The 18,765-nt window shown below is 38.9% G+C and overlaps 1 protein-coding gene across 1 annotated transcript in view; it reads right to left on the bottom strand.

The window, feature by feature from the left end:
• SLC9A3 (solute carrier family 9 member A3) overlaps positions 1-18,765 on the bottom strand; it is a 59,063-nt gene that overhangs the window by 30,967 nt on the left and 9,331 nt on the right. The window contains exon 2 of the mRNA XM_068931330.1: positions 3,989-4,291. Coding sequence (XP_068787431.1) covers positions 3,989-4,291 — 303 coding nt within the window. The remainder of the gene's footprint in view (positions 1-3,988; positions 4,292-18,765) is intronic.

Raw genomic sequence — 18,765 nt, 5'->3', positions numbered from 1 at the left:
AAAGCTCAGGACACATCTGTAATTCGTACAAAAGAGTGTCAAGAGAAATGGGATTGCTAAACCAGACTTTTACTTAGGCGAATAATGCAAGTTATTTCCAAGTGGTACATGACCATTGCCCCCTTCAGCTCACCAGAGGCTGGAGCGACTGCTGCCAATAGTGACACCCGAGCAAGGTGAGGTTGCTGGGCCCAGTTTAAGACTTCCACCCACACCCAGCACATTGGCACTGTGACCTAGATTGTACAAGAAAAACTTTTGTAAGCATTAGTCACAACCACAGTTATTCCAGTGCTGATAGCACTGCTGCATGTGTTAGCTGTACAGCAGATGCTCAAGTGGAACCAGACAGCAAGATTTAGAATTAGCTACTTCCTCCTACCCAGTGAACATAGAAGGATCAGAATGTCTGTTAGTAAATAGTTAAGGGGCTGTTCTTTTCATTTCACTTCTAAACAAGGATTTCCTTGTTACTATCACCTTCTTTCTTTCTCTTTCTTCTGCAAATTAGTTGTAAGGATGTTAAGTGTAAATAAAGAACTGTTTCTATTTATTTATGTAGGATATCTACGTAATCCAATTTGGATTAACTGCGCTCATATCTGGTTAGTCTTAAATAAACTAGTACAGGCCTATTCCACAGTAGAGTAAGAAGCACTTTTTTAGTACTTCTTAGTCTACAATGGACAGACATTCTTCCATTTTAGTGACATTACTTTTAATGTTATTCACTCAAATTATATACAAAGTGATGTAGAAACAAAAACATCCCCTAGAACCTCAACCAGAGGCTGCTGTGAAGTCTCCTAAAAATTAAATAACTCAATATTCTCACATCTTCAGCAAGCAAGTAACAACAGCACAGCTTTTCACAAAGTGTTGAACCCAGGTCTTGCTACCATCTTAGGGGTCAACACAGTGCATTTAGTACGTGAGGAGGTAGGTGTCAGGTACAAATTTTGAAGTCGTACTTAGCTTTGCTGAAGAATGACACAGTTTGAATCAGGGACAGGGTCCTCTGGCCTTTTCCGTAATTGAAATTAGAATTAGGAGGTTAGAATATGTCTCGTCAGTAAAGAAGGGTCCATGCAGTATATTAATTAACACTCAAGTGATCTCATTCTAAACATGTAAAGCTGTCAGGCATGTAAGTTTATCGTTTGCCATGGTTAACATCCCATATTTTTAGCTTCTAGAGCTTTAGCTGTGACCTGCGGTGAGGGCTGATTCAACTGTTTAACCATAAGCTCAGAGCTGTAGTATGTACTGTCACTGAAAGATTTGCATAATGATGAAGCAGAACGTGCAGTCATCAAATACAGCTTTTGCAGTTAGTCAATAATTGTTCAAGGATTGGGAGGAGAGCAAGAGAGAAATGGGTTTTTCAGCTCAAATAAAATAAATCTCTTCCTTAAAGACATTCATAGTTCTTTTATGATTTTTATCAAGACATTTTAAACAGTAATTATTATTCATTATATTTTCCAGAACAGGATGTTAATAAAAACATCTTTGGTGATCATTTAAACTGTTCCATGCATCTACCAAAACAAAAGCAACTTGGATATTTAAAGAAAGAAATCCTTGCCCAATCTATTTTTATTTAGCTGGCAATTTACTGCTGTACTGAGCATCACTTCACACCTTTCTTCGCTATCACTTCAGTAGTTCTGAACTGTTTTATTGACTGGTAGATTCACCAAAATATTCCAGAGGAGATGCAGGCTTGTGCACGGAGCAGGTAAGCGCACTGCCAAGCAGCTTGCTTTTCTTGCTGTCTTTCATTAATTTCTTGGCATTATAGACTCCCCTTCTTCTCGATGGTTCTGACTGAGAGGTTGAAACTCATTCTGATCACTCCTGAACAGCAGAGACAGCACTGTTTTGTTATACTCTCTCTGCTCTTAGAAGGCACACTTTGCAGTCGTGTGATTTGGAGGGAAGGGGGAAACAAGAAACGAAATGGGAGAAAAATAAAACTAAATTAAGATGTGACATATGAATTTATTAAAATGGCTAAATCTGGACAACACATTAGCTGTTATACAGCCTGGCTTGAGAGATGTTTTCAGGTTTCCTAAGAGCATTTATTCAGATCTTATTCCATTTAGTACAGGTAAAATGCAACTGAAGATACCAAGTAGTGTCACAGATAATCACATCTATTTTATTTTTTCAGCAAAAGCCTAACAAATCTAAAAAAAAACCCTGAACCTTGTCTGCATGCCTATCTACTTTTATTATAAAGTCAAAAAGCAATATAAATGTGTCCATATCCTGTTTCAAGTGTGACATAAAACCAGATCCTCAGAGAGAAGATAGGTTCCATCTCCTTTGGAATTTCCTTTACAAGAATTATTGTTTTTTTTCTGAGATTTTAACAGTGGAAGTGCTTTCTCATTTTCCTTTATTAAGCTCAGACAACAGGAATCTTTGTTTTTTTTCATCCGGACGCTGCTTTACAAAGATAAAGTACTGAAGCGAACACCTTTATTGACTGGACACTTGAAATATCAATGGCACATTTTTTCAAAAAAATCAATCAGATTCATAGATCTTTTCTCAAAGAAAATCTGTATTGCGCCTACAGAGTGAAAGCATTTAAAATTCTCACCTACCTTCAGATGTTGATAGTGCCTGCATTGGAGTGAATTACCCTAATTTTACCAGGAAAAACTATTACTTACAAAACATGATTTATCTCCTAGTAAGATAAATACCTAAAATATAGATTAGATTAACCATAGATGTCTCTATTATAAACATTTAACGTTACGCAACATGAATCTCATAGGACCAAATCTGTGGCACAGTTCTTCCAGATCAGGATTTTCTAATAAGGGCAAGAAATTTAGTCACAGGTTTCCCTTAAAACGGATGGAAAAGATGGCACAATCTTATGCTCTGTTTCAAAAAACTCGACCCAAAAGTATGCTCCTTCCCTGTGCAGGATGCTGGGAGCAGTTTTTGAGGCTAGAAGGTGGGGCAAAACTTTACTGTACTAGCTTCTATAATAATCAGCAAACAGTTTAATTCTTCATGACAAGAATGTTCTTCTCTGCACCATCAGCAACTGCCAACATCTGAGGCACTCTTCTATCTGGACTGAAAAGGCAGTGTGTGGTAAATCACCCCGAGTCAGTTTGCACCACTATGGTTAGAGATTCCCATGACTAGCCATTGACTGGGTACATAGCACACATCTTGGCTCCCTGGGGCCACTCACTCAATCGGGGGTCTCAGGGCTGGGTGCCGAGGACAGCTGGATGGAGTGAATAGGCACAGCAGCACCACGTGGGAACCGCTCTCAGCAGCACTTGGATGTTCCATGTCAGGACCTTCTTGAACTAGCTGACCTAAGACAATTTGGAAAATTTCCTTTTGTACACCTACAGAGAAGATTAAGAATTGCTCTTCTGTGGCTCTTCCAGCACCCCATGATATCATAGGACAGTGAAGACAACAAAGTCTTCTCGCATGTGCTACTTGGCCTTCACTTACGCTACTAAGTCTTTACTTACAGTGTCTAGCCTCAGAAGACAAAATATAGATCTGTCATATATACATATACACTCAACAGTTATTGCCTACTTAATATGAGAGCTGTCTGAAGGAAGACAGTTCCATTTCACAGTAACTTTGAAGGTTTGTTTCACAGCAGACAGAAATAAGCCCTTCAGAGTGTATTTGTATTTAGCTGTCCATTAGCAAGATGAATCCCGAGCTGACCCAGATGTGCATGCACACATAATCTAGGGCAGGGATACATGAGAGACTTAATTTCAAGTTCCTTTTGTGCTTGCTTCAGAGAAGAGTTTTCAGATCATTCTGAAATTTGATGGAAAATATTACAAATTTCTCCAGTTAAAAAATGCATTTTTCTACTGAAAAGATTTATTAAGCCTAAGTATCACCCTACTCTAATAGCTAGGCATTAGAGTAGGCATCCATTAGCATTTACAGTTGTGCCTTAACAGATGAAACTTACCCATTATTCCCGTCAAGTAGACACCATAGAGAGAGAAACCGGTGGTGGCAGCATTCCAGACTGTCCCGATGACAGCATACAGAAGGATGGAACCAAGATTTCCAAAAAACAATCTGTTTGGCATAAAATATCCAGCATCCAAAACAATGGGGGGCAGCAGGTAGAAGAAAAATACAGTTGGTGTAAGGGTGAAGGAGGCAATGTGGTCTGCTGCCCATACTATGCCACCAAGGCAGATACCAAGAACAATCAGCAGAGCACTCTCTGGAACCACCCGAGTGACTTTGTGGGACAAGTGGAAAACTGCAGGGGAAAAGGAAAACAGCATGTCAGAACTGGAGTGAAGAAACAATTCAGCTGAACAACTGTTGTTAGCTAGGAATTTTGACTGCTTACAAACTTCCTGCTTTATTACTATTAGACCTCAAAGCATGCATGAAATGCATGGGATACAGATTGTATCAGAACCCAGAACCCACCTACTTATAAAAAAAAAGAAAAAAAATGATTTTAAGATTATATTCAGCAGCCATTTTTAATTCACATTTCAACTTATATGAAACCAACATTCCATTATGTACATTTCTGTTGTTGGATTGTCTTCGCCATGCAAGATCTTTTAGGGAAAGATAGTGTTCTTCGAAAAGCAGTAAGTGTAAGACTGCAGGAAATGGTAGAAATGCTGGAAATTTATGACTTATGGTTTATTTCTCTATCAAAAATATACATCTAACCTCCTAATATTGCCTTTAAAATAAGCAGTGTAATAGCTTTATTGGAGGATGGGAGGAAAAGAATGCCAAAATAAGTATTAATTTCAAGACAAATCTTAGTAAATTCATAAAGAATATTACATTACAATGTCGCCTGCAGCAAGAGCAAAACGGAGCCGACAACATGGGAAATCCCTGCTGGCTCTTTTCCTAAAAATTTCCCCAGCAAGGATTTCAGTTAATTCAGAGGCTTTCTGAAGGAACTGGAGCTTCAGTGGCAACGTTATCCTATCCACATACTCATGGTGAACAGTTCTACACCAGGCTACTTCCTTTTGTGTAAATGGTGTCATAAAATTTGTTTCTTACAGTGGTATTTAAAATGTAGCAATATAGCAGACGGACAGTATTAAAGAATAACATGTAACGGTATGGAAAGACTGTTAAATTAACCAATAATCAGAAGGAGAGAAAAATATATAGAATTGCATGGGTGAATCTAAAGAGATGGAAAGATGAGATGGAAAGATGACAAGGCCAAGAGAAAAAACCAGGCTGTTCAAGACGATAGAACATAAGCAAGACTGTGTACATATGTATATGGCAACATGTATTTATAGGATATATGTTAGGTGTCAAATAAAAAAAAGCAGGAAGGAGAACAGAGAGAAGTCAAGCTCCTGAGAAAGATGAAACATGAAAAAGGAAGAGGCAACAAAGGTGTTTGGCAATAAGGAAGCACAGATGGTTTCACACAGTTAACTTCCTTGGCATTTATGTGAGCTTTTTCTTCAGCTTGTCTTAAATGTTGATTCAACTCAGATGGTCCAAACCCTGACACTTTGTGATACTGACCCTATACATTGGAGTTTACGTATGGGTCTGTACTGAAAATGTGAGTTTCACTTCATAAGGAAAATTCCATCAAAACCCAAGAAGTTTCTCCTGGTCTGAGAAGCATTGAAGCTTTTGCAACTCTAATCCAAGTTAGCTCAAAACTAGTTCAGACAAGAATCAGTCATTAAGCATTCCAGCTTTTTAAGATATAGTGGAAGAATCTTCCCCATGACTATGCAGAGGCCTTAGAACAGAGTACTTTACTCAAAGACCATTGTTTTTCCTCAGAATCTCCCAGCCAAGTATTTGTTCTGGTAAAACATTTACTAGTTACCTTTCAGAGTGTTTTAAGGGCCCCATTCCTGAGGTGTCTGTCTTCACCTTGGCTGCATCTACACAGACTACGTTAGGAACATTGTCCATCGTTACCATAGCACCTAGTAGTTGTACAACCTCCATGGACTCATCAGAGCAGAAAACATAAAAGGAAATTGACAGCATCTTGCCTATACCAACATCGCCCCGCACGACGAGCACTGGTGTACCTATTCCTAAGTATTTGTAGACAAGACTTGAAAATTAATTCACGCTAGAACATATCTTACTCTTGCTTATGCAGATGAGACCAGAGTGGAGCTAAGATAACAGCAATCAGATATGGAAGCGATCTGCGTCCAGTGAGGTTGGCTAAACCCTGCCAGTTTTCTATAACATCTGGGTCATTTATCGATGGCCGAATAACACTTCAGAGAAAGAAACGCTATGGCGTTCACAGTTCGTTTCCTCGCTTTATAATAAAATTTCTTTTACCGTGCCTTGGGCCTGCCAAAAAGGAAAAGAAAAAGTAACAAGAAAATCAACTAGCCACAATAATTTAACTTTTCAGAAGCCTTTACTAGTGTCGCCCCCTCAGTTCCTTGAATTTCCAGTCAGTGAATTATCAACTAATTTATCACCTCACAGAGAAGGGATTACCTCCTTATCCCTGAAAATGAATGTTGCTGAGCTAGTCTTACTAACCTGAGTCTGTTTTTCCTATTGCTATGTTTGCAGATAAGCCATGACTACAAGATGTTGAAGCTAAAAGTTTAGAACAAAATCGTGCAGACTTTTCAGAGCTAGATGTTGGGAAAAAGCCTGATGACCTTCAGCTAAAAATTCATATTCTGTACAATTCTCACCCTTACAATCAAGAACCAGTTTTTCCTAGTAAGTGCTGGAAGGCCAACCTGCTTTCACTTAAAACAGTCTCCTCCTAAAAGCTAGGTGCTGCATGTTCCCAGTGAATCACCTATGTAACTCCCACATCCCTCTGTGTTCCCCATAACACCAATCAACCGATGAACTGTAGCGGATCTGAATAGTAGCAGCAATAAATTCTTCTACTCTGTTGGCTTAAGAACGCAGGCTGCGGATAGGGAATTGCTGCATGAAACAGGGCTCTAATACAGGCAAATCCCAAAAAAGAGAAGTGAGGCAAGTGCCTTCCCTTTCTTTTTCTGCATTGGGCCCAAACAAAATCTAATCCTGAACTCTAGATCAGACCTGCTTTACAGTAACTGCCTAGCTACTGCTGCAGGCAGATGGTACTCAGTATGATTCGCAGAACCATGGTGTCTATGAATGTGGAAATTTGTAAAAGGAAATAGCACAAATGATGCAACTGAGTGGAATAACTTTAGATTGTGATGCAGTTGGAACTTATATCAGATGTTTGAATTCATCTTTTAACTTACAGTGATTGATTTGTTTTTTCTGGATGTGTGCATGAATTAAATTCAACAGAAGCACCGCACTCCGAGTTGTGCGTTATTAGTAGTTTTTGCATTACAGAATTTTATAGACATAGATTAATTTCAAATTCCCTCTCTAATTTTTTTTAGCAGTTCATTGTCCCGAAGTTATGTCCCTACTACACGTTGAGTCAGTTACAAACTGAGATGACAGTACAGTCCCTTCGTAAAGCTGGCCAGCTTTGCAGAGATCCAGAAATTGCCCACAGAATGAAGCATGTGCCCATTACAAAGGAAAAGCATCAGAAGTTTTTGCTACATCTACCTATCTAGCATGACTAAATATTTCACCCGATTTAGGAGTAAAATACAACCCAGCAGTTATGGGCAAGAGGTTCAGTTCGGGAAAGGAACTGTTGGGAAAGGAATTTACAACAGCTCTGCAAATACCAGGAAGGATCGCACGAGGGCTGCTCAGGCACACTGCTCTATGCAGGACCCGGAGATGAAACAAAGTCTATTTTCACTGCTGTTAAGACTGAAAACTAGATGAATATATTTTAATGAGGAGGGAGAAAGAGCAAAGAAAGAAAGAAAGAATAATATCGAGGCCATAGCATAAGAAAAATAACAAGCCACAGGGAAATCTTGAGATCCGCTTTATAATTTAGACTTCACATCAGGCTAGGCACAGTATTTGACGAAAAAGTTAAACATATGCCTTTTATCTGGTACATGCTAAACCTAGCTTGAAAACGGGTTGGACTGGCTAGTGTGTAAACTGTGTTTAAATTCAAGCTGAGCATCAGCAGAAGCTTTCTACAAAGTTAAGAAACAATTACATAGTATAAACTTCCTGTTAAAACTTTTCCTGACACTGCCTTTGAGATCCAAGGAAGGGGACTGTGGCATTTAAAGTGTCTGACAAAGAAAACAAAACAAAATAACAATCCATGATTCCATTGCTGGATCCAGTTTCTTTTGCCTCAAAGAAAGAAATATACTTTGAGAAAGAAGTTATTTTTAATCACCTTTTAAGAATGCAGTAACTTAGATGAAATTTAGAGCGTTCAGTGAACTGTTGCTTTGTAAGACACCATCTCAGACTGCTTTGTAGGAAGTGATTCAACAGAACAACCTTTTTTTCTCTATTTTCACTAAATAAAATAAAGACACAAAGGACTGGTTAAATAACAAGAATAAAGAACACAGAATGTAAAATTCATGCTTAAGCCACTTACTATTTGTAGACATAAGAACAAAAGCTTTTTGAAATAGGATTTTTCCATATTTCTTTCCAAACTGTCTCTAACAGAACTACCTATTTAATATATGGTTTAATTTCTGGATTTATACAGTTACTCTAACACTATCCTAAGTAACTGTGGAAACTCCCATTAACTTTGTTAGTGGAAAATCAAGGCCCAGAAAAAACGGAGATAATATTTTCAGATAGTATTGTTGTCTCAGCCAGTCACAAAATCTTCTGCATGTGAACAGTATGCAACATATCATCCTGAAAAATCAGGAACTGACTTATAATGATACTACTAATTCTTGGTTGATGTTTATTTCCATGTATCCTTGGATAAAATCCAAGGAATCACAAAAGAGTTTGGGTTACAGGAAGATTTTTATACTTTTTTTTGGACCTAAGCTTTCTGCAGTTCACATAGAAGCGCAGCAATAAATTTGCAGACATTTTTCAGCTCCTTCTACCAACACCAGTGACAGGTGCTCCTTCTACCAACACCAGTGACTATCTGCATTTTTGCTAGTGGATCTAAATATGCACTGTAAAGTGTGCTATTAGTCTATGATTTTGACTTCTTATTTTCACTTAGGAAGTTGAAGTTACTATATTAGATCAAGCAATGGGTCCCTCTAATACAAAGGCCAAGACTCGATTCTCTGTAACTTGTGAGAGCTCTTAGCAGTGACCAAGGTGAGAGCTCTTACTTAGTGATTCTTTACATTCTCTTTGCAGAGCTACAAATAACAATAGTATCTTCAAGATAGTAAATAATCAGGTTCCTATAACGCACCACATGGCAGCTACTTAAGAAAAGGCCACAAAGGCCTTAAGAAATCCCACAAAGGAATACCCTGCCCAAAGGGAAAGCTATCTTCTAAACATCTCAAAGCAGTTGGACTCTGCCTGGCAAGCATGAAGTTTTCATTTCTTATCTTATCTCCCTTAGCTTATTAAAGGGGGAATTCTCTTTAAAACCTGTTTAGTAAGGGGGAATTCTCTTTAAAACCTGTTTAGTTCCCACACTTCATGCAGTTTTTGCAGTCGTGTCTTCTGCAGAAGAAACATATGTTATTACTTTAAAAAATGATTTTAAAAAATCTGAAATATATTCTAATATCACACATGGAAGAATCTATCTTACCCTGCTTGTATAATGTCATGAAATATAGCCAAATACCACAAAATCACAGAACAGCTGAGGTTAGAAGGGACCTCCAGAGATCATCGAGTCCAACCCCCCAGCTCGAGCAGGGTCATATGGAGCACATTGCACAGGATCGCCGCCAGGCGGGTTTTGAATACCTCCAGCGAAGGAGACTCCACAGCCTCTCTGGGCAACCTGCTCCAGGGCTCAGTCACCCTCACAGCGAAGAAGTTTTTCCTCATGTTCAGAGGGAACTGCCTGTGCTTCAGTTTGTGCCCGTTGCCTCTTGTCCTGCTGCTGGGCACCACGGAGAAGAGTCTGGCCCCATCCTCTTGACACCCTCCCTTCAGATATTTGTCTACAGTAATCAGAGTCCCCTCTCAGTCGTCTCTCCTCCAGGCTGAACAGGCCCAGCTCCCTCAGCCTTTCCCCACAGGAGAGATGCTCCAGGCCCCTCATCACCTTTGTAGCCCTCCGCTGGGCTCTCTCCAGGAGTGCCATGTCTCTCTTGTCCTGGGGAGCCCACAATTGGACGCAGTAGGCCAGGGGAGGCCTCCCCAGGGCTGAGGAGACGGGCAGGATCACCTCCCTCCACCTGCTGGCAACACTCTTCCTCATGCAGCCCAGGACACCATTGCATTGCTGGCTCAGGTCAACTTGTCCACCAGCACTCCCGGGTCCTTCTCTGTGGAGCTGCTTTCCAGCAGGTTAGCCACGACCAGCTTGTGAACTAAATAGATCAAACATGGCTGGGCAGTAATGCAGTCCCAAAGACTCCAAAAAGTCCCAATCAAGCCATATAATATCAGGCTGCTTGACAGGAGAGCAGGCCACACTGCCTAAAACACAATTTGGGGCTTATGTTTTCAAGAAGGGACCATTTTGCTTCTACCACCCTTAAAAGGCATGCATTGTTAGCCCTCTTCCTGCTCCTTGTCGCCACGCGTTAGCTGCAGCTGGTTGGTGGATCACAGGTCAGACTAACCACATGAACGTGCCACACAGAGAGAAGTAACAGCGCTGTAAAAATGTGTGGTATGGCCTAAATAGGTTCTGTCTTTCCCTGGGCAGAGTTTGCAGCCTTCACATTTCTTAATACTTCTGCAGCTTCAGTCTCAAATTTCTTCAGAGGATTTTTGTTTACCTTGCCCTTAAGTAATTGGTGTTAATTGCTATTTATTTCACCTATTTGTTCAAGAGCACACTCTTTCTGGTAACTCCACTTTCTGGTTACTCCACTCTACCAAGAGAAGGTATTCACCCATTTTCCTTTGTAATGAAGATTGATATTGTTTTCCTTACTTGTCAGCAGTTCAGTGTACTTACTAATTCTCTGATAAACTTCCTGCTTTTGCTGTACTTGATTTCTCTTTACTTTTTTGTGTCTTTCACCTTCTTCTATTTCCTTGTAACTCTTTTTATCTTCATATGACATGCCAATTTTGCATCCCTGTGCACTGACCTCAGTTGTACTGGGTCTGTTTTTTATTAAGATTTTCCTCATGTCTTGACTACATAACTTTTCCACCTTTGAGACTACCAAACACAACATTTCTTGCCTCTATAGCCTCATGCATACCTCCTAAGTAATTATAGTAGCTCATGTAGTCTGCACAGCAGATCTAAGGCTTTTAATTAAGACTATAAGAACTGGAAGACCTACCTGGTCATGTAGCCAGGTCCTCCATTATCACAACACTCCATTTTATGACCCCTATTTGGGAAGATTTTTGCCCCAGCTAAGCCTACGTGAAGACACACCAGCAGTCCCCTCCTCATAATTACAGACATTCTACTGATTTCTGACACTTTCTTCTGATTTTTAGCTTGGTTCACAGCTAGCTTATACCCCTTTGCTTCTGTGACAATAATGTCATTTTTCTTAAACAGGTCTTTTTTCCCTAATATTAAATCCCTCGTTTCCTATTATGCATGCACAGAGCGAAACACATGCTCTTTTTTTGTTGCTTGTCTTTTTTTTGTTAGACTAAATCAGTTCTTTTAGTCTCCACTTTGGCCCTCTCTCCTCTATTTCAATCTGAGTTCGTCCTTCTTGACTTTGAGTTTTCAGAAATATAGATCACATTCTGTGTGAATCACAGTGGAGGCAGGTCCAACAGCACAAATAATTTCCTATCACTCGTGGAATCTATACTTCAACTACATTTTGGATTCACTATCACATTGGTGACTCGCAGTCATCTTGTGTTCATTTAGTACACAAGTGTACCCTTCTTCACTTTGTCATTGAAAAGTTCATGTAGAAGTTCTTGTTGTTAGTCACCAAGTCAGTGAAACTGCCCTTGGTACTACTTTATTTCGTCCTACTCATCTAGTTCTCAAGATTGTATACTTCTTCCAGTACAATAAGCCAGATCTACATGGATTCTGATGGTGCCTGCTGAAGTGTTTCATCAGAAACTTTCAGTAAGATACTTCACTTCTTTGTGTCATGGTTATAAAAAAACCACAAAACTTTGTAAGACTAGTCCAAAAATGGAACCCTAACGACTCCCACTAATGACCTTCTTATACTTTATGTTGTCCTTTTCTTAGCTACCCAGTAATTCTTCTCAGCCCTGTTTTATTACCAGATGAATTTAGGCCTCAGTGAAGAAAAAAATTTTCTTCTTATGTTTTTTAAGAGTAGTTCATTTGAAGCAAGAACTCAGATGCTAAGGAACTGCTTATCTAGTCTGTCCACGAGATGTTTGAGCAGACTTTGGGTGGCTGAAACTGATCATTACTACTTGGATTTGCCTCTTTAATTGTTTGCAATGAGGTACACTCAATATTCTTCTCCTGGTCAGGAAACTGATAGCATATTTTATAGCCCTAATAGATTCTCTTCTGTGGACCTCTCAACAACGGTATTCTGCTGGTCTTATGAACTGATTCTGTCATTTTGAATTGTTTATAGACAGATGCTATGCTACCCTTAAAGAAAAAGCTTTTGCTTATTTCTTCTAACCAATATTACTTGGGCAAAAATTAAATTCTTGTATCAAACAGTATCTTACGCTTTTACCAAATCTAGCAAAAATTGAAAAATTTATGGCAGAAACTCAAATATAAATGCAGTGTCTTGTGTAACAAGACAGTACAAGTCCTGTGGTATAGGTCCTTGGATAGTGTCTTAAAGTATGCTATCTGAGCATTAAGGCAAGAATATTAATACTATTCACTTTTGATCCTGGGCATCTTCCTGAGCAAAACACAAAGTCCTTCATATTGAACTTGTTTAGATGAACTGGTTAGAGTTTGGTTTTATCCAGCTTAAGGAAGCTTTCCTTATTTGCCTCTTATTTAATGATCCCCATTTAAAAAGCGTACAGCATTGCAATGAACTCATTAAATTGGAGATTTTAGGTCGCTGCTCTCTGTAGGTGAACAATTAACAAAATACATTAGCAATTAAAAATGTGACCAACATACAGGTCAAGGTTCCTAGTTGATAGGTCATGACACAACATAATAGCCCCAAGTCACATTCGAGAAAGTGTGTGAGTAGGCAACTATTACCTCCATGAGCAGTTAGAACACAATGAAATTTAAACAGTTAGGGACAGATTGTCATAATTATGCCAAACAATTCTTTTTTGAAGGGACAGTCCCACTGCAGTGCAAGTGTGGTAGAATCTGGCCCTTATGGAACTGAACAGCTCTGAAAGAAAAATGGGAACAGTCAAAAATAATATTTCAAAATGAGAGCAAAGCACACATTAGAAACACCTTGAAATAAAGTGGAGGATATAAAACAGGACAGCAGATATACCAGAAAATTTTTTGACTTCCTATGCAAAGGTATTAAATTGAAGGCAAAGTCTGAAAGACAGTCTTCGAGGTGAAGTTAATAATCCTCACAGACTGAACTCAGCTAAGGAGGACTGTGCTTAGGATGCTCTCTCAATACAAATACTTCATAATGAATACAAATATAATACAATTTCAGCTGAAGAGTAACACATACTAGAGCTACTTTATATACAAGAGAATAAAAAGAGCCTTTGCTCCTGTTACAAACCTTTCCAACTAAATGTTAAAAAGGCAACAATAATTATACATAGAATTAGCAGTAATTGCCTGACCAGTAAGGCTATTTTGACTAAAATGATTGCCTGAGGTCTAAAAATCCACCAGCTGATTTTACAGTACAAATTAAAAAAGCATCCTAGGACATGAAAACAAAGTAAAATTTACTTCCTATTAAACATGTACATAGCAACCCCTCCAAGTTTAAAATTGTCTTCAAAAATACATTAAACTTAATAGACAGATAAAAAAATTTTCTGTCTTTATTTTTACTATAGCAAACTATTCTAATAGTAGGGAAGGTCTGAGTGAAATAAAGAAATGCGAGGAAATGCTGAATTAACTCATTTCATGCTATGAATTTTAGAAAAGAGTTTCCTTTTGACCTTCACTTTAACATGAGAAATGAATTAAAACAAAGGTCTCCGTTTGGAAATATTTTGGCTTTTGCTCATATGGATAACAGCAAAGAAATGAATTACTAGAAGCAGTTCTTCTAGTGTCAAGATAAATTGCACAAAGAATTATCCAAGCCCGAACACACAACAGAACAAGGTCTTCTCCTTGATTTAGGTCCACTGTACAAGGAAGAAAGAGAAGGCGAAGAAAAAACAATTTTAAAAAAATCCCTACAGGAGGTTCAAACTCTTTGAAAATTTCCTTATGCTATAGGAAATTCCTGTTCTTTCCCAGTACTGTTTCTTGCAGGGTATGGCAAGGATGCACTACTGGCTGTTTCCTGTTAGGAAGTGTGTGAGACTGGAGGGACTAAAGGAATAGGCTAGGGGGATAGTTATGAAGGCTCCTCCAAGATATGGGATAGGAAAGCACTTCCCTTTCCAGCTTTGGTGGGTTGCCTTGCTTCCAACACCTTAGGCTCCACCCCAGCGAGATCCTAATTAGTTCAAGTGGAACGACAGGAGAAGTCCCCAGGGGAAGTCTGCGCACAGACAAAAATTTCACAACCATCAAGTAGCTCTTGCTTAATACTGAAAATTAACGTAATTCAAGAGAAGTTAAGAAATACATATGGCTAGTTTCTGCTGAAAGTGAGTACTACTGTGCACCCTACAAATCTTCAAACTGTTGCCAGAACCTCATGCTGAGGAAAGGCTTCAGTAGCTTGATAAGACAAGAGTTTCATGACGGGTGACAACTCTTTGAAATACTTTCAGAAATTCAGATATGTTGTTTACATGTACTGTGAATTTGGTTAATCTTAGATTTAATTAACAAGTTAGAATCAGTCTAAGCTGAAACATTCCCTATTGATAAAAGCTTTCCAAAATGGCAAACAAAATATGCCCAACACAAAGAGTCTTTGCCTGGGATTTTTACAGGGCTATGGAAGTCCCTCAGCGATACATTCTGGATTCCAAAGGTTTTTCAGGAGATGGAGAAGCAGCAAATAGAAAACCATTTCTATGGGAACGCTGATGAAATTACTCGTGACTCACCTATTTCTCCAAATAGAAATCCCTTTGTGGAGTTTTACTTAATGACAGAATGGGTCTTTGAGCATTAGTACTGCTAGTCAGAAAGGAGAAAGTAAGGAGCTGAACAGTGAAGATGATGATATGTGGGAAAGATGGAGGCAGGGAGTCTCATCTTGCAATACTTGCACACTGCTCCATCTGTTTGTTCCACGGCAGGAAAGCACCGTCTTTACCAATCACGTTTGGGAGTTTCTAGCTTAGACAACAGAGAGCAAAAGATTTTGCTCGCTTCCTTAGTGGATTCACTCTTTCCTGCCCATTAAGAAAATATATTGCTACAAATCCAGCTACATGGTTTATTTTTCCACAGATTTAAGAAGAGCAAAGTACAGCTTAATTTATGTCACTTTTCTTGCAAATGGCTGTGAGATACTGCTATTATTGAATGTCCTTTAACAGGACTTTTGATTTTTCTCCTTACGCATAGGCTTTTCTTATGAAGTAATACATTAACTCTCATGCCTTCTTCATTGTCTCACTTGAGAGGTGAAGCACACAATGATAATAGCAGGAAGAATAGTGAATTGAGCAATGCTCCTATACTGCAAAATGTAGTACATGGAAAATAGCTTTGATGTTTTGAAATGGGGTAGGAAAGTGATGGTGAGGCAGCTATTTTTTCAGTTATGCACTGGTGTTTTGTCCTGTATACACAGGGAAAATGAGACAGGTTAGCTTTGCTAAGCATGCAAAAGGAAGTTTACAAGGAGATTAGTTTAAGCTAATCAGTCTCACTGAAAAAAGAAAAAGAAGGAAAACCCCTTAACTGTCTAAAGCTGTATTTGAAGCTGCTCAAAACTCAAACCTTCTAGCTTCTGCTGATGACTGTCTGTTTCGAGAAAAAAAGGAGGGTAGAAATAAGACGCAAATCTTCTTATATCTTCATATTGCATCTTCATATTGCATATTCAGGTTATGAAAAAAATATTAGTGTGGAAAAAGCATCAACCCAACAGAAAGACCTTGCTGAACTGACATTGCTTTATACCACCCATAAATGAAAAATACATGGATGGGCCAGTCAGACTTGTGTTCTAAAACACAAAGTGTTGTGAACAGCCAAACTTTGTAATTTTTTGCTAATATTGCTTTTTCCACTGATCTCTGGCAATTCGGCACCTGAATACACTGCTAGTCCTGACAGAGTGAAATGAAAGATGAGCAAAAGTCAAGGTGAAAAGTTTCAGCTCAATTTTCCTTAAATCTGTGGATTTTGCACTTTCTGCTATGTCCACTAGCATTTGAGTAATTACATGATACGCAGAATATATTTTACAGTCTTCCATTTCAGTAATGAGATTTGAGTTTGTCAACAAATAAATCTGCTTGGTGACTTATCTGTGCTGCTGCAACATTCCAAACTGACGAGTGGTTCCCAATGCACGGGGCTGCTTAGCAGGCTTCTTTCAACCCTGAGTGCAGATACTGTGTTTCTGGCACTACAGCACGACGCTGCTGCAGCAGCTGTTGGATATGGCACTACGTCGCCGGGCTACAATCACAAAACATTTGTCACATGAGGGCGTATCGACCAGCTTCACCTGATGTTCACACTGTTGGATTCCTCCATCCTGTGACACAGGACATGCTACACCAGGCAGGACTAGGAAAATGGTGGCTACCGACCATTTATCCTTACTTTTGGGTAAGTCTTTCCTGATACAACAGCTTCAGGACCCATACACGAGCTCAGCTTCCACCTTCAGCAGCAGGTTTATCTTGGACTGGTTTTAATCTTTACTTCTAAATCACAATAAACAGGAGGAAACTTCAGATTTCCTCCTGCTGTTTTTGCATCCTCATACTTTCGAACACCAAACAGCACTGTTCAAGCGAACATGTCTTGAAAACCAGGCTTTTTAGTAAGGTAAACTACATGTTAGATTTCTTAGGAAAGACTGAAGAATTAAGATGCCCTAACAAGAGCTCAAAATGAAATGCTTTGCCTCAAGGAAAAAGCTATAGGAAAAAAAAAAAAAAAGCTTTTTCTTCAGCACAAATATTCAAGACATGAAATCAAGACATGAAAACAAGATGTACTTCTGTTACTGAAATGCCTAGGAACATAAGGTTGCAAATAAGATTAATGTATTATGTACTAATGAATTGCCACTCCCCTTCACCCCATGATAAATGTGACAGCCCTTTCTTTAGACTGGGACGTGAAGAGTAATACCCTCGTCCTCAGATCAGGGCATGGCTGAAAGTTGATTGAATTAACTCAGGTGGGGAGGGGGAGGACAGTTTTCACCTCTGCAGGGCTCTGTTATGGATGCTACACAGCCACCAAGACCTAAGCTAGCTCCCACCTTCCCTGTTTTACAAGGTACCTTTCACTCATTTCATCCCCGAATTGTAAGCGTTTGCTGCATTAGAGAGCGTGGAACACAGAAAAAGAAAGAAAAAAAATAGCTAAAGAAGTAGAAACAAGAAGCGCATTTCAAACTCTCAGCAACTATGGATAGCTGTGCTATATATTTTTTTTTAAACCTGTGAGATTTAAGCATACACAGATCAGCAATGATGTAGCCCTGGCAGATATATAATCCCCCTTTAAAAAGCCCAGATACAATGAAGATTTATAGGATTATTGGGAGCAGGTAGGAGGGTGGTTCCCTGATTTGAAGCAATACTTAGCAGAGCACTAATATACAGACCAGAGCAACTCTGACTATACATCTTGTCTAGGAGTTGCCTTGTTAGAGGGAAAAAATAAGCCATGCTATGCATGTTTGTTTGTTCGGTTTTTTTAACCCCTCTGAAAGGTAATATCCTCTAACAAACAATGAACTCCCTAGAGCAGCATACAGAGCCACGGGTAAATCGTTCTGAGGTCCTCTCGAACCTCTATAGAGCAAAGTCTAAAAAATCTGACATTGCTCATTCATGCTAAGAGATTATGACTAATGGCCATATTTACAGAATCTGTCAGGCAGTAGTTTATGACAAACTCCTTTTAATGAATGGAAGAAATGTTATCAGAAAACCTCTTGAACTACGGCCAAATATTTATCTCCTCTATGGTAACAAACGAACATAAATTAGGAAATAAATACTTCAATGAAAAGATTTGTACAGAGACTGAACGTTAAGATGTCCCTGGATTCATTACTCTCCACTCTCTTTCCTTTTTCACTCACAATCTAATTATATCATTTCTGTGCAGCATATATAATAGTACCCCCATCTGTCTCTTCCTTCCTGTCCTTTCTCTCACAGCACTTTTTTATCCTACTTTTTTCTCTTATTGGTCAATACACTAATCAATACAAAACTGTTTTTTATTTGAATGTGGGCTGTCTTACTCAGCTCATTACACTTGAAAGACTGTGCATGCAACTTAAATTAGTTGTTTGCCTATAAATATATCTATTGATTGCATTTCCACATGGCATCTATTATGGTAGCAAGTATTACAATAATATATGAAAATAAACACAGTATTTATGGAATATTTCTGCTCAGGAAGAAAAAGAGTATTCTATCCTCCCCTAATGATCATCCACTGCAACTAATCTAAACAGATAACTGACCTCAAATACACTCCAATAATGTACCTTGAAAAAA

The sequence above is a fragment of the Struthio camelus genome, chromosome 2, assembly GCF_040807025.1.
Source record: "Struthio camelus isolate bStrCam1 chromosome 2, bStrCam1.hap1, whole genome shotgun sequence".
Classification (NCBI taxonomy): domain Eukaryota; kingdom Metazoa; phylum Chordata; class Aves; order Struthioniformes; family Struthionidae; genus Struthio; species Struthio camelus.
This window is presented reverse-complemented; position numbering and strand designations above follow the sequence as displayed.